The following is a 14,227-nucleotide window of genomic DNA, read 5'->3' as shown; positions in this document are numbered from 1 at the left end:
ACCACTCAGGTTGTTTTCTCTGCGTCCCTGCTGCTGTCTGGTGTCCTCGGCAGGGCTTTCCTGCCTGGCTCCGGGTGACTTCTGTGCATCTCTGCGGTCTGTAGTGAAGGAACCCTGTTGCAGCTGCTTGAAGTAGTGTGGGGTCTTCTTAAACGTGTTTGACTTTGACCCAAGTAGTTGGCTGTCCTGTAACTAATGCATCTGACGTGGTGTTCCATAGGAACTTGACCACTTTTTGGCCACCAAGTTTGCCACGGTGAAGCGATACGGAGGCGAAGGAGCTGAAAGCATGATGGGCTTTTTCTACGAGCTGCTGAAAATGGCGGCCTACAGCGGGGTAACGGATGTCATTATTGGGATGCCACATAGAGGGAGGCTGAACTTATTGACAGGCCTTCTGCAGTTCCCTCCAGAGGTAAAAGACTTTCTATGTTTTCCACTATTCATGTACAATTGACTGTAAAAGAATAAAACCAACGGTAATATCTGCTTTTAGAAAACCGACTAAGCATATGAGCCATTTGTCCAGGAGACAGCTTAGTTAATTTTTTTTTTTGATTTGAATTTTATTTTATTTGTTTATTTTTATACAGCAGGTTCTTATCAGTTATCTATTTTATACATAGTAGTGTATATATGTCAATCCCAGTCTCTCAATTCATTCCCCCCTGCCCCCCGCCACTTTCCCCCCTTGGTGTCCATATGTTTGTTCTCTACATCTGTGTCTCTATTTCTGCCTTGCAAACTGGTTCATCTGTACTGTTTTTCTAGATTCCACATATATGTGTTAATACACGATATTTGTTTTTCTCTTTCTGACTTACTTCAGCTTAGTTAATTGATGAAACCTGTTGCTGTTGGATGGCCCTGTTCTTTTTCCTTTTGTTTGTTTATTCTTTTGGCTGTGCCACGTGGAATGTGGGATCTTAGTTCCCCAACCAGGGATCGAACCCGCGGCCCCTGCTGTGGAAGCACGGAGTCTCAACCACTGGACCACCAGTGAAGTCCCTGGACCTGGCATTTAGGTTGATTTTCTGTATCAACTTACAGAGGTTCTTCACTCAGGGAAGTTAAAAATTAGTTTGTTTCCTACGGATGATGCAAACAGATAAATTCTGTTTTTCGAAGCATGCTTTCCCTATTTCATAAAAATCATTCAAACAAACACAAAGATCTGTGCAATTTGATACAATTTTACCTTACAAAAAAGTCATTTTTACCATCCACTTGTTTGCAGTTTATAGTTAATAGATTGTATGAAACTAATAACACATTGTTATCTCAAGAGACCCCTCTAAGTGAGTGGTTTTATAGGTTATTGGATCTTGGTGTTCCTGTTCTGTCCAACTCAGCTGCTCTGTAAGTCTCGAAAGACTTGAGGGTCAGGACGGAAGATTCGATGTCAGGGAGCATCAGAGAGACTCAATGTCTGATAAGGTTGTAACCATTACACGTGGATAAACCTCATTACTGTTCTTGGCCAGGAGATTAAAAATAATTATAAACGTTAAAGGACCTTTCAAAGTTAGATGGAGTTAACGGAGCCTATGGAAGGATGTGTTATCCTTGAGAATATTAGAAAAAACACATGGGGACCCTAGTATGCTGTTGGTGGGAATGTAAATTTGTGCAGCCACTGTGGAAAACAGTATGGAGGTTCCTCAAAAAACTAGAAATAGAACCACCATATGACCCAGAAATTCCATTCCTGGGTATATATCTGAAGAAAATGAAAACACTAATTTGAAAAGATATATGCACCCCAATGTTCATAGCAGTATTATTTACAATAGCCAAGATACAGAAGCAGCCTAAGTGTCCATCAACAGATGAATGGATAAAGAAGATGTGGTACACACACACACACCCCCCTACACTCACACACACACACACACACACAATGGAATACTACTCAGCCATAAAAAGAATGAAAATTTGCCATTTGAAACAACATGGATGGACTTGCAGGGTATTGTGCTCAGTGAAATAAGCCACACAAAGATAAATACTGTATGTTGTCACTTATACGTGGAATCTAAAAAATAAAACAAACTAATGACTATAACAAAAAAGAAACAGACTCACTAAGAGAACAAACTAGTGGTTACCAGTGGGGAGAGGGAAGGGGGGAAGGCAGTATAGGGGTAGGGGATTGAGAGATACAAACTACTTTGTAAAAAATAAATAAGCTACAAGGATATATTGTACAACACAGAGAATATAGCCAATATTTTATAATAACTATAAACAGAGTATAATCTCTAAAAATTTTGAATCGCTATGTTGTACACCTGAAATTTATATAATATTGTAAATCAACTATACCTGAATTCTAAAAATATTTTTTAATGAAAAAAATATATGTGATGTCATGTCTAGGGGCCAAGCTTTACCTTTATTATTCATACCTCAGTGTTTTTGATGCTAAGAGACTGATAACCAGCTTTGAAAAGACACCTTAGAAAAGGTAGAATACGACAGAATAAAGTAATGGACAGATGGAGACATGTGCTTAGATACCTGCAGAAATTCTCTCTTTTTTTTTTTGGCCCGCTCCATGCGGCTTGCGGGATCTTAGTTCCCTGACCAGGGGTGGAATCTGCGCCCTCGGCAGTGAAAGCGCAGAGTCCTAACCACTGGGCCGCCAGGGAATTCCCCTGCAGAAGTTCTTAAACCAAAAATTGCATTCCTAAAATATCCCAGACAAAACAATTACTGAAAGACACAGAAATGATTATCAATGATCATATTTGTGAGAAACACATCCATCCCTATACTGTGTGAGTTTGTATGCTCTTATTTGCAGATAGGGCAATAAGAAGCTTTTGTGAACTGGAGAAGCTTTTGGGTCATTCAAACCATTTGGCCAGTAGAGAATAACATGCTGTTTTTGGTAAATACCTTGGTTTGAGACCCAGATTTGTAGCCGAGGACCTTTAAACCATCTAGTTAATTTCTCTTGCTCATTCATTTTTTTTTTTTTTAAATCTCAACCTCCTAATTTATCCCTCCCCTTCCCCTTTGGTAACCATAAGATTGTTTTCTACCTCTCTGAGTCTGTTTCTGTTTTGTAAGTAAGTTCATTTGTATCATTTTTTTTCCTTTTCTTTTTTTTTTTTGGCGGCGCTGCGTGGCTTGCAGGATCTTAGTTCACAGGGACTGAACCTGGGCCCTTGGCAGTGAAAGAGCAGAGTCCTAATGACTGGACTGCCAGGGAATTCCTGTATCATTTTTTTAGATTCCACACATGTGATATCATATGATATTTGTCTTTTTCTGTCTGACATTTCACTTAGTATGGTAATCTCTAGGTCCATCCATGTTGCTGCAAATGGCATTATTTTGTTCTTTTTTATGGCTGAGTAATATTCCAGTGTGTGTGTGTGCACACACACCATATGTTCTTTATCCATTCATCTGTCAATGGACGCTTAGGTTGCTTCTGTATACTGGCTATCGTAAATAGGGCTGCAATGAACGTTGGGGTGCGTGTACCTTTTTGAATTAGAGTTTTCTCTGGATGTATGGATCATATGGCAACTCTAGCAACTCTGTTTTTTAGTTTTTTAGCTTGTTCATTTTTAAAATGGGTAGTAACATCCATGTCATAGAAGACTGTGAAGATAAGGTGATAGAATGTATGCAGAGAAGTCCTTTGAGAATTGGACAATATAGTTTTTAAGATGCCACTTACGCTAAGCAGTGTATGTCATCCCCTGACTAAATGGGATTAAATTCGTATTTTCCTCTCTACCTTTAACAAGAATAATACAAATTCTTTTGGAAAATACATACTAACAGGTGCATTTAAGAAAAAATATTTTGCTTATTGCAAGGCAGAGGTATCTTACCATCTGCATCAGGCTAGACTCTTCTGAAAGTGTTGGAACTTCATATGACTGAACATCTCCAGATAGTTCTGTGCATTCGAGCAGTTACAAGTGTGTGCTTATCTTTATTTATTTATTTATTTATTTAATTTTTGGCTGCGTTGGGTCTTCGTTGCTGCCTGTGGGCTTCCTCTAGTTGCGGCGAGGGGGGGCTACTCTTCACTGCGGTGCGTGGGCTTCTCACTGCAGTGGCTTCTCTTGTTGCGGAGCACGGGTTCTAGGTGAATGGGCTTCAGTAGTTGTGGCACACGGGCTCAGTAATTGTGGCACACGGGCTTACTAATTGTGGCTCACGGGCTCTAGAGCGCAGGCTCAGTAGTTGTGACGCCCGGGCTTAGTTGCTCTGCGGCATGTGGGATCTTCCCAGACCAGGGCTCGAACCCGTGTCCCCTGCATTGGCAGGCGGATTCTTAACCACTGTGCCACCAGGGAAGTCCCTATTGTGTGATTTAAACGAACCACCTCTTCCCATTTTTTCTTGTACGTTTATTCGGCATAGCTGATGTTCCGTAAAATGCGAGGCTTAAGTGAATTTCCGGAAAATGTCTCAGCCACTGGCGATGTCCTGTCTCACCTGACGTCCTCGGTTGACCTGGACTTCGGCGCGCACCATCCCCTCCACGTGACAATGCTGCCCAACCCCTCACACCTGGAAGCCGTTAACCCCGTGGCTGTTGGGAAGACTCGCGGGAGACAGCAGTCCAGGCGGGATGGGGACTACTCTCCAGACGGTTCGGCTCAGCCTGGGGACAAGGTCATTTGCTTACAGGTACTGGTAGCTTCAGGAAGTGAGGCCTGAGGTTGGAAAGACCAGGAAGTAAGAATGTCCAGGTTGGTAGTTATGACAGGAGATGGCAGATGTTCCAGATGAAACTGAGATGAACTTTTGGGAAAAGAAGATTTTGGGGGTTCTTTAAAAAATTAATAGCAGATGTGAGGTGTAGTCTCAAGGCAACTGACTTTTATTTTTGACTGATTTTTAAAAAAATTTTTAATTAATTTTTTTATTGGAGTATAGTTGATTTACAGTGTTGTGTTAGTTTCAGGTGTACAGCAAAGTGAGTCAGTTATACATATACATATATCCACTCTTTTTAGATTCTATTCCCATATAGGTCATTACAATACAGTAGGTTCTTATTAGTTAACTATTTTATGTATAGTAGTGTGTATATCTCAATCCCAATCTCCCAATTTATCCCTTCCCCCTCAAGGCAACTGATGGAGGTCTTCACTTTGTTTTTCCTTTCTTGAGTTATGAATTAATTAAGGGGATATAGACTGGCATACCTGCTACTGTTAAGAGGACAGATGTCATTACTTCTCTGAAATTATAACCCTCTTGGAAACGACGTGGTATACGTCTGTCTAACAAGGCTGCAAGAGTCTGGATTTATTTTATTTGCTTGCTTGTTTGTTTTCCAGTGAAGGTCTTTGGCATTAAGGCAAACAATACAAATTATATAATGTATTGCTTCCTCTGCCCACCACTTTTTGGTAGCCCAACAGGTATATTTTAGAGGTTTAGATTGTGGGTCACATTCTTCTTCTGCAAGTATTCATTTAAATATGAACGTTTAGGGACTTCCCTGGTGGTCCAGTGGTTAAGACTCTGCGCTTCCACTGCAGGCCGAGAGGGTTCGGTCCCTGGTCGGGGAACTAAGATCCCACATACCATGCCAAAAAAGTAAAAAAATAAATATGAACCTTTAACTACTGGATAACTACTAATTAATCCTGGATATCAGTAACTGAGTCTTCAAACCCAACGGAAATAAGTAAATCTACAAGGCAGTAGAATATTTGGCTACATATACAAATAACCACATTATCTTACTGTTAATTTTCCATGGGCCAGAAACTTGTAGTAAATAAATTGAGAGTAAGCAGAATTGGATTTGATTATGTTATAGTATTTCTAAATAGAAATCTTCAAATCATTAGCCAGACATTCTCTTCACCTTTCACTTGAATTCATGAGACTCTAAAATATTTCAGTCATTCACATTTTCCCAGTACATTAAGCTGATCTTAAGACTGATTTCTGAAGTAAGAGGTGAAAGTAGCATTTTCTTTAAAGTGATAAGAAACTGCCCTCTTTTCTCTACTTTGTGTTCCCAAAACATTTTGTACTGCTGTGTCTGCCTGGGTCTTGCCTCACTCAAGTTCAAAATTCTAATTTATTGTGGGAACTTGAAATTTGGAGTCTATAAAATCATGGTGGGTGAGATTCTGGATACTACTTTTGCTGTCTGTCTACTGTTCATCTTGGTCCTGAATGTGGTGGAAGTGGATTGTCATATGTGATCCTCTGTGTGTGTCCAAGCCCCCTGCTGTGTTTGGCTGAGCAGTTTCCACTGCCCCCAGCATTCCCTGGGGCTTATGGACCCGACTCCTGCAAAGCTTTATGGGCATCATGGAGTGTTTTCTCTTTTAAGACAGGAAATAAAATTAGCAGATGACACATGGCTTTAGTGCCAAGAACCCTAAGACTATGATAAAACAACGCAAGTTATGAACAGATGTTATGTTCTCAGCAGTGCCTCTCCTGTAAACACTTTTGTAAAGGAGTGGAAGAGACACCCAGCTCTCTTCCTTGCTTTACTGGTCTCCTTTTACATCATTACCCCACAAGAAGTCCCATCAGCAAGGAGGCCAAAGGGTGTGGAGTGTTCAGATGCTAGGAACCCCTTGACCCTGTGTGGACCACCGTGCGGCTGAGGGTTGGACTTGACAGTGTAGCCCGGTGTCGAAAAGACAAGGATTCTGGAACCAAGAAGCACTGAGTTCAGATCCTGGCTTTGCTGCCTTCTAGCTTGGCGTGCTTGGTTCTGTTCCTCAGGTTCTCTGAATCTCAGAGGTCAATGGGAGTATGTTACATTCCTTATAGTGTTCTGAGGATGAAATGAGAACATAGTAAGTTCCTTAACCCAGGCGAAGAGCTTGGAGGGGTGGGGAAATAAGTCAAAAAAATGGAGGCATCAGGACTTCCCTTGAAGTCCAGTGGTTAAGACTCCGCCCTTCCAATGCAGGGTGCACAGGTTCCATCCCTGGTTTGGGAAGTAAGATCCCGTGTGCCACGCAGCATGGCCAAAAAAAAATGGAGGCATCACAGAAGGTCTAGTTCTAGGCACGTGAAATACGTACTCTTTCTGAACCTTGGTTTTCTCATCTGTGAAAAGAACAGTGGCGATTCCCTTACCTGGCCCCTACACCTGATTGTTGAATGGATCAATGGAGATAATGTACATAGCGTTGTGGAGGTGATGTAAGGGTATGTTATCACTACGTTTAGATACTCCAAAACATCAGTCATACCTGTAGGCCCTAGCAATGGGAAGGTGTGGGCTGGAGATTTCGCTAAGCAAAGCAGTGCTTCCTTTCTTAGCCAAAATGTTCTACCTATATACAAATTACTCTTTTAGGATGTCTTCACTGTCATTAAAAAAATCTGCTTCCAAGGATTCTTTCTTTTATTTATTTATTTTATTTATTTATTTTTGGCTGTGTTGCGTCTTCGTTGCTGCGTGCGGGCTTTCTCTAGTTGCGGCGAGCGGGGGCTACTCTTCGTTGCGGTGCACGGGCTTCTCATTGCGGTGGCTTCTCTTGTTGCGGAGCACGGGCTCTAGGCACTCGGGCTTCAGTAGTTGTGGCTCGAGGGCTCTAGAGCGCAGGCTCAGTAGCTGTGGTGCACGGGCTTAGTTGCTCTGCGGCATGTGGGATCTTCCCGGACCAGGGCTCGAACCCGTGTCCCCCGCTGCATTGGCAGGCGGATTCTTAACCACTGTGCCACCAGGGAAGCCCAAGTATTCTTTCTTCATTCGTATTTAGGTCTTTTATTTCTGCTATTATTAGAGCCACAATGGTTACCATGTCAGGTCATTTTATTTAATTAATTAATTTATTTATTTATTTGGCCGCGCTGTGCAGCTTTCAGGATCTTAGTTCCCCCGTCAGGGATTGAACCTGGGCCATAGCAGTGAAAGCGCCGAGTCCTAACCACTGGACCACCAGGGAATTCCACATATCAGATCCTTCTGTTCTTTAGCTGAGCATTTTGGCTGTTTATGATAGTGGCCTTTTATTTAATAACTTTTTAATTAAAATACATTTGTCATATAACATCTTGTAAATTTAAGGTGTACAACATATACCTTATTGATATAACAGCCTTTTATAGAGCGTGAAGTCAGTGGAGCTCATACTTTCTCCTAAGGTCTGCAATTCCCTCATTATTCGCTTTCAGCTTTTCTAAAAAAAATTTACCCCCTTTTCTACCACCTTCCATTTACCAGTTTTTTTTAACTAATTTATTTTTTATTGAAGTATAGTTGATTTACAATGTTGTGTTAATTTCTGCTGTAAGCAAAGTGATTCACTTATACACACATGTATACATTCTTTTCCATTATGGTTTATCACAGGATATTGAATATAGTTCCCTGTGCTATACGGTAGGACCTTGTTGTCAGGTTTTGTGCTATTATGATCTAGCAGACTTCACAAGTTCTGGAAGAATAGCACATTTCAGAGATTCTCTTATAATAGTATTTTGCTCTTTCCCCAAAGCCTCCTTTCACTTGTGTATGATATACTTCCCCCCCCATGCTCCTGTCTTTGCTGTCACATCATTCTCTTTTATATTCACAGTGGTGGCTAATGCACTCAGTGGGAATGAGGTGACGTGAGCTACACGCGGTCTCGTTTTTGGGGGAAAATGATTGGGGAAGAGTGAGAGTTCGAAGCTGTGCATTGGTCTTAGTGTCTTGCAGGCTGTTTTCATGATTGCTTTACTAGAGTTGATTTTCCTTCTACACCTCCAATCGCCCTTCCTTCTGTGATGCTGCTGTGAACACTAGCGTGTTGATGGGGATGTGAGAAGTGATGGGTATAGGTGATGATGTGGGGCGGAAGGAATAGGTCAACTGGTGGTGGCTGCAGGAGGAAAAGGGCTGATTTAGCATCTTTGAAAGCTGCTTGAGATCAGCCTAACCATTCTAGGAAATCCTATAACTGGCAGATTTTTAGGAGGGTAGGGGAGCAGTGAGAGCATGGTTGTTTTTATTCCTGTTACTATTTGGAAACCTAAATTTCTCCATCGCTTACGTTCATTTTCTTTTTTTCTCCCCCGTGATCTAGGTTCACGGTGATGCTTCTTTCTGTGGTCAAGGGATTGTTCCTGAAACATTTACGCTCTCTAATATCCCGCATTTCAGAATTGGTGGGAGTGTCCACTTGATTGTCAATAACCAGCTGGGTTACACCACTCCTGCAGAAAGAGGAAGGTCTTCCTTATACTGTAGTGACATCGGTATGTAACACAGGGAGGAGTTGACGCTGTGGAGTCAGACAAGGAATTCCTGGAGAAACTTCTAGTTCACTCAGAACAGTGAGCCTCACTGCTGGTCCCATTTTAAATTTTGGATCAGATATGGTCAGTTGTCACCAACAGTGTTGTTAATATTCCTTTAAGAGTCTGAGTGTGATCTTAAAATCCAAGGAAATAAAACAAGAGTAGAATTTAGAGGGTGCAATCTCAAAATGCTTAAGTATCTAGTTTAATGATCTGCTGGAATCCAGAGATAACACAATTAGTACAGCTAGGGCAACTGTCTTTAGGATATTCAGATTTGGAGTACCCAAGATCACAGTCAAGAAGGGTATGTTCAACCAGTAAACTTGGCCAAGTGGTCTGGTTGGAAATCAGATGTGAAGAAGCAAAGTCAGCTTGTTTTAACCTGTGGAAACTAGTAGTATTAAAAGAAACACAGGGCTTTTTATTATTCATTCCCTATTTCACAGAATTTCCAGAACTGTTAGATGGTAAGAACTGCTCTGTTTTTACATCCAGAGCCTGGCCTGGATGCCTTTTAGGGCTACCTATATGAATTTTTTGTAATTAGTTAGGTAGAGATTTGAAAATTCATTCTCAATCTTCTCTTTGGAGAAAATCCATTTTTTTCTCGGATACATCCTTTAATGACCCTTTTATCTCAGGAAGAAAGATAATAGTCATGATGATAATAACAAATAAGTATCAGTTATGATGTACCAGGCTCTGTTAAGCACCTTATATGCATTAACTCATTGCCTCTTTAGGACATCACTAAGAGGTAAGAGCTATTATCCCAATGTTACAGACAAGGAGACTGAGATTCATAACTTTACCAGGATCACAAAGAGCTGGGACTTGAACTCATGCTTGTCACCTCGCCTCTAAAGTGCAGGTTCTTTTTTTTTTTTTCATAAAGTGCGGGTTGTTTTTATTTTGGCCGCACCATGTGGCTTACAGGAACTCAGTTCCCCGGCCTGGGATTGAACCCAGGCCATGGAAGTGAAAGCCCAGAGTCCTAACCACTAGGCCACCAGGGAACTCCCAAAGTGCAGGTTCTTAACACCCAAGCCAAACTACCCCTAAGGACAAGGGCTGTCTCCCCATGCGGGCAACAGGACTTGGGGGTAGGTTCATGGGTTGACTAGCCGGCCTCATCTCCAGCTTCTCTGCCTCAGGGAAGCTTGTGGGCTGCGCCATCATCCACGTCAATGGAGACAGCCCAGAGGAAGTGGTCCGGGCCACGCGACTGGCGTTTGAATACCAGCGCCAATTCCGGAAGGATGTGATTGTTGACTTGTTGTGCTACAGGCAGTGGGGCCACAACGAGCTGGACGAGCCCTTCTTCACCAACCCGGTCATGTACCAGATCATCAGGTACCAGGATGAACCGTCATGCAATGTGCCCCTTTCCCCACAGTGCTCACATTATTATTTGTGTTAGACACTCTCCGGTAGGGCAACCAGCTTTCCCAGTGTGCCTGGGACATGAAACTTTCAATGCTCAAACTGGGACAGACCTGGGCACACTGGGATGGTCATCCTTTGCGTCGCAGGAAAGCGCCCCATGTTCTTCCAACTCTACATATTTCCTCAATGAATAGACAAAGGGCGACTTCACCCCCTCACCTAGCAGAGGGAGGACTGAACAGAAGACGTAGGCAGAGCCTTGCCCGAAGCTGCTCAGTGCGACATTGACAGGAGCAGAAACAGAACCTCCATGATTCACTTCTGCAAACTATAGACGTGGACCTACTTTGTGCCTTGGCAAGAGGTTACATGATGGATTTTAACGAAGTTCAGAACTGCACTGTCCAGTGTGGAAGCCTCGAGCCATAAATGGCTGTTGGACACTTGAAATGTGCCAACTCCTGAAGGAGGTGTGCTGGGAGTGTAACATATACACCAGATTTCAAAGACTTAGTGTGAAAAAAAGTGTAAATGATCTCGATAATAATTTTTATAGTGATTAGGTATTGAAGGGACAATATTTTGGGTATATTGAGTTAAATCAATATGTGATTAAAATTAATTCCACCTCTTGCACCTTTTCTAATGTGACCACAGGGAAATTTGAAATTACACATTGGCTTGCGTTATATTTCCGTGGGACAGTGCCAAGTCAGAAGGTTCACGTGATGGAGAGAAGTGTGTTACTTTGGGATTTCCTATTTATTTATGTATTTATTTATTTGGCTGCACTGGGTCTTGGTTGCGGCACGCAGGATCTAGTTCCCGGACCAGGGATCGAACCCGGGCCCCCTGCATTGGGAACATGGAGTCTTAGCCACTGGACCACCAGGGAAGTCCCAGGATTTCCTTTTCAGATGCTAGAAAGTAAAGTAGATCCCTCTTCCCTGCTTTATTTCCTCATAGACATAAATTAAAGCAGAGGAATAAACTTGGTGACATTTTATGGGCCTTTCTGGTCGTAGGTAGCAGACTGCCCTTGGAAGAACAAATCTGGTTTCTCCATTTAGCTTTGAACTTAGCACCTGAATGACTTGATGTGACTCAGGACCCTGCTTTTAAAAATATATCCTGTCTACCTCTCACTTTTTTCAGGATTAAATATGATGATCAATGTGACCAGACTTGGAAGTTTAAAGTATTAAGCGAATGCAGAGTAGCATCATCGTTATTTCTATTGTTGTAAAACCCAGATGCTGAATAGTTACAGGCTTCTTCAAGCAACCTGAAACAGATGTCGGCAACTTTAGGTTCAATCCTTTTTGAAATAAAGGGATGCAGAATAGGTAGACAATATAAGTCAGCCTTGTAAATAACTGTCCAGAATTAACAGTTTGTAAGAAAACTCTACTACTCATTACTTCTGCCTGACTGTAGACAAAAGCTTATAAAGATAAATTTGTGGGCTTCCCTGGTGGCGCAGTGGTTAAGAATCCACCTGCCAATGCAGGGGACACGGGTTGGAGCCCTGGTCCAGGAAGATCCCACATGCTGTGGAGCAACTAAGCCCGTGCGCCACAACTACTGAGCCTGCGCTCTAGAGCCACAACTACTGAAGCCCGTGTGCCACAACTACTCAAGCCCATGCTCCTAGAGCCTGTGCTCCGCAACAAGAGAAGCCACTGGGATGAGAAGCCCGCGCACCGCAACGAAGAATAGCCCCCGCTCACTGCAACTAGAGAAAGCCCGCGCACAGCAACGCAACCCAACGCAGCCAAAAACAAATAAATTTTAAAAAAGAAAAAAAAAGATAAATTTCACTTGCTTGTTTTCACTTGCTTGCCTGAAAGAGGTGGTTACTCACCACTGCCTTTAAAAAATAAATTTATTGGAGTGAAAGTCACATGACATAAAATGGACCTTTTATTTTTTGGCTACACCACGGGGCGCGTGAGATCTTAGCTCCCCGACCAGGGATCGAACCCGTGCCCCCTGCAGTGGAAGTGTGGAGTCTTAACCACTGGACCGCCAGGGAATTCCCTAAAATGGACCATTTTAAAGTGAACGATTCAGTGTGAATTAGTGCATTCCCAATGTTGTACAAGCACCCCCTCTATCTAGTCCCAAAACATTTCCCGTGTGCATTTTTATAGCGATGACACTCCAGAATACCTTTGACAATAACTGTTTCTGTCTCTCCTTTTTCTTTTTTTTTTTTTGGCCGCATTGCATGGCTTGTGGGATCTTAGTTCCCCGACCAGGGATCGAATCCGGGTCCACGGCAGTGAAAGCCCGAGTCTTAACCACTGGACCGCCAGGGAATTCCTGTATCTGTCTCTTTGATTTTTACAAATCATATTGATTTTTGTTTCCCTTTTCCTTGGATAGAGCCCGGAAGAGCATCCCCGACACGTATGCAGAGTACCTTATGGCCAATGGACTCATGACCCAGGAGGAGGTGTCGGAAATCAAAGCCTCCTACTACGCGAAGTTAAATGGCCATTTAACTAACATGGCGCACTACAGCCCCCCTGCCACGAACCTGCAGGCCCACTGGCAGGGCCTGGTTCAGCCAGAAGCTTGCATCACCACCTGGAACACAGGTGTGCCCCTTGACCTCCTGCGGTTTATTGGCAGGAAGTCTGTGGAGGTGCCGGAGGAGCTCCAAATGCACAGTCACCTTCTGAAGATGCACGTGCAGGTAGGGAGCCCGGGAATCTCTGGGTATTGTTTGTCCATCTCTCACAGCAAGGAATTGGTGTTGGTCTGGTCTCGTTGGTTGGCTAATGCACTTGGCAAGTATTTATTGTGAACCAATCCTAGCAGTGTTTTGGTACTGATCGTCAATTAACTCAAATTTTGTCTACTTCTATTTTTCCTCCACTTATTCTTTCAGTCATTCATTAATACATTATATATACAGGTACTGCATGCACATTATTAATAACACAGCCATACAGGAATGCCCTTTTTGGTTTTTCTGAGCAGTGAGCAGAAGACACTTTCATTTTGAGGAAGGTGGTTGGGGTTTGGCTTAAATAAAATAAATAAAAATCAGCACACGTACTCCCGAAAGGCAACCATTTACACCCTTATGCATGTTGAGGTTTTACATGTTGTCTCATGTTAAGGATGGATTGACAAACTGTCATGGTTTGCCTGTGGTTTCCTGGAACGTGGGACTTTCAGCGCTAAAAGCAGGAGGAGAGCAAGGAGATATAGGTCTTCATCTTTCTTGAACTTGGATGAAGACACGATGAACTCTGGATTATTTTTAAAACACTAACTTCGTTTGTAAGTTTCTGTTATAGGTATAGAGAGTATTAAAACAATCTGTGTACTCACCATCAGGCTGAAGACATAGAATATTACCAATGCTGTTCCTCTCTCCCCCTCCCTGATGTCTCCTCCTCCCATCCATCTGCCGCGTTAACTACTCACCAGAGTGCCTGTTTGTTTTGCCTGCTTTCAAATGTCATGTACTTGCTGTCATACTCCGATGTTTCCTTCTGCAATATCTGTTGTACTTAATGCCTTACATTTTTTGAACTCAATGTGAAAAAGGAGGGGAACTCTTAAAAGTTTCTTTTCCCCT

The 14,227-nt window shown here is 42.6% G+C and overlaps 1 protein-coding gene across 3 annotated transcripts in view; it reads left to right on the top strand.

The window, feature by feature from the left end:
• DHTKD1 (dehydrogenase E1 and transketolase domain containing 1) overlaps nt 1-14,227 on the top strand; it is a 51,260-nt gene that overhangs the window by 17,315 nt on the left and 19,718 nt on the right. For 2 of the 3 annotated variants that reach the window (XM_061179412.1, XM_061179394.1), the window contains 5 exons: nt 221-415; nt 4,390-4,659; nt 9,030-9,201; nt 10,401-10,599; nt 13,021-13,333. In XM_061179412.1, coding sequence (XP_061035395.1) covers nt 221-415; nt 4,390-4,659; nt 9,030-9,201; nt 10,401-10,599; nt 13,021-13,333 — 1,149 coding nt within the window. The remainder of the gene's footprint in view (nt 1-220; nt 416-4,389; nt 4,660-9,029; nt 9,202-10,400; nt 10,600-13,020; nt 13,334-14,227) is intronic. The other variant, XM_061179404.1, reaches the window with a different exon arrangement.

This window comes from Eubalaena glacialis, chromosome 2 (assembly GCF_028564815.1).
Source record: "Eubalaena glacialis isolate mEubGla1 chromosome 2, mEubGla1.1.hap2.+ XY, whole genome shotgun sequence".
In the NCBI taxonomy this organism is placed as follows: Eukaryota; Metazoa; Chordata; class Mammalia; order Artiodactyla; family Balaenidae; genus Eubalaena; species Eubalaena glacialis.
Note: the sequence above shows the minus strand (reverse complement) of the source record. Positions and strands in the feature narration are given on the sequence as shown.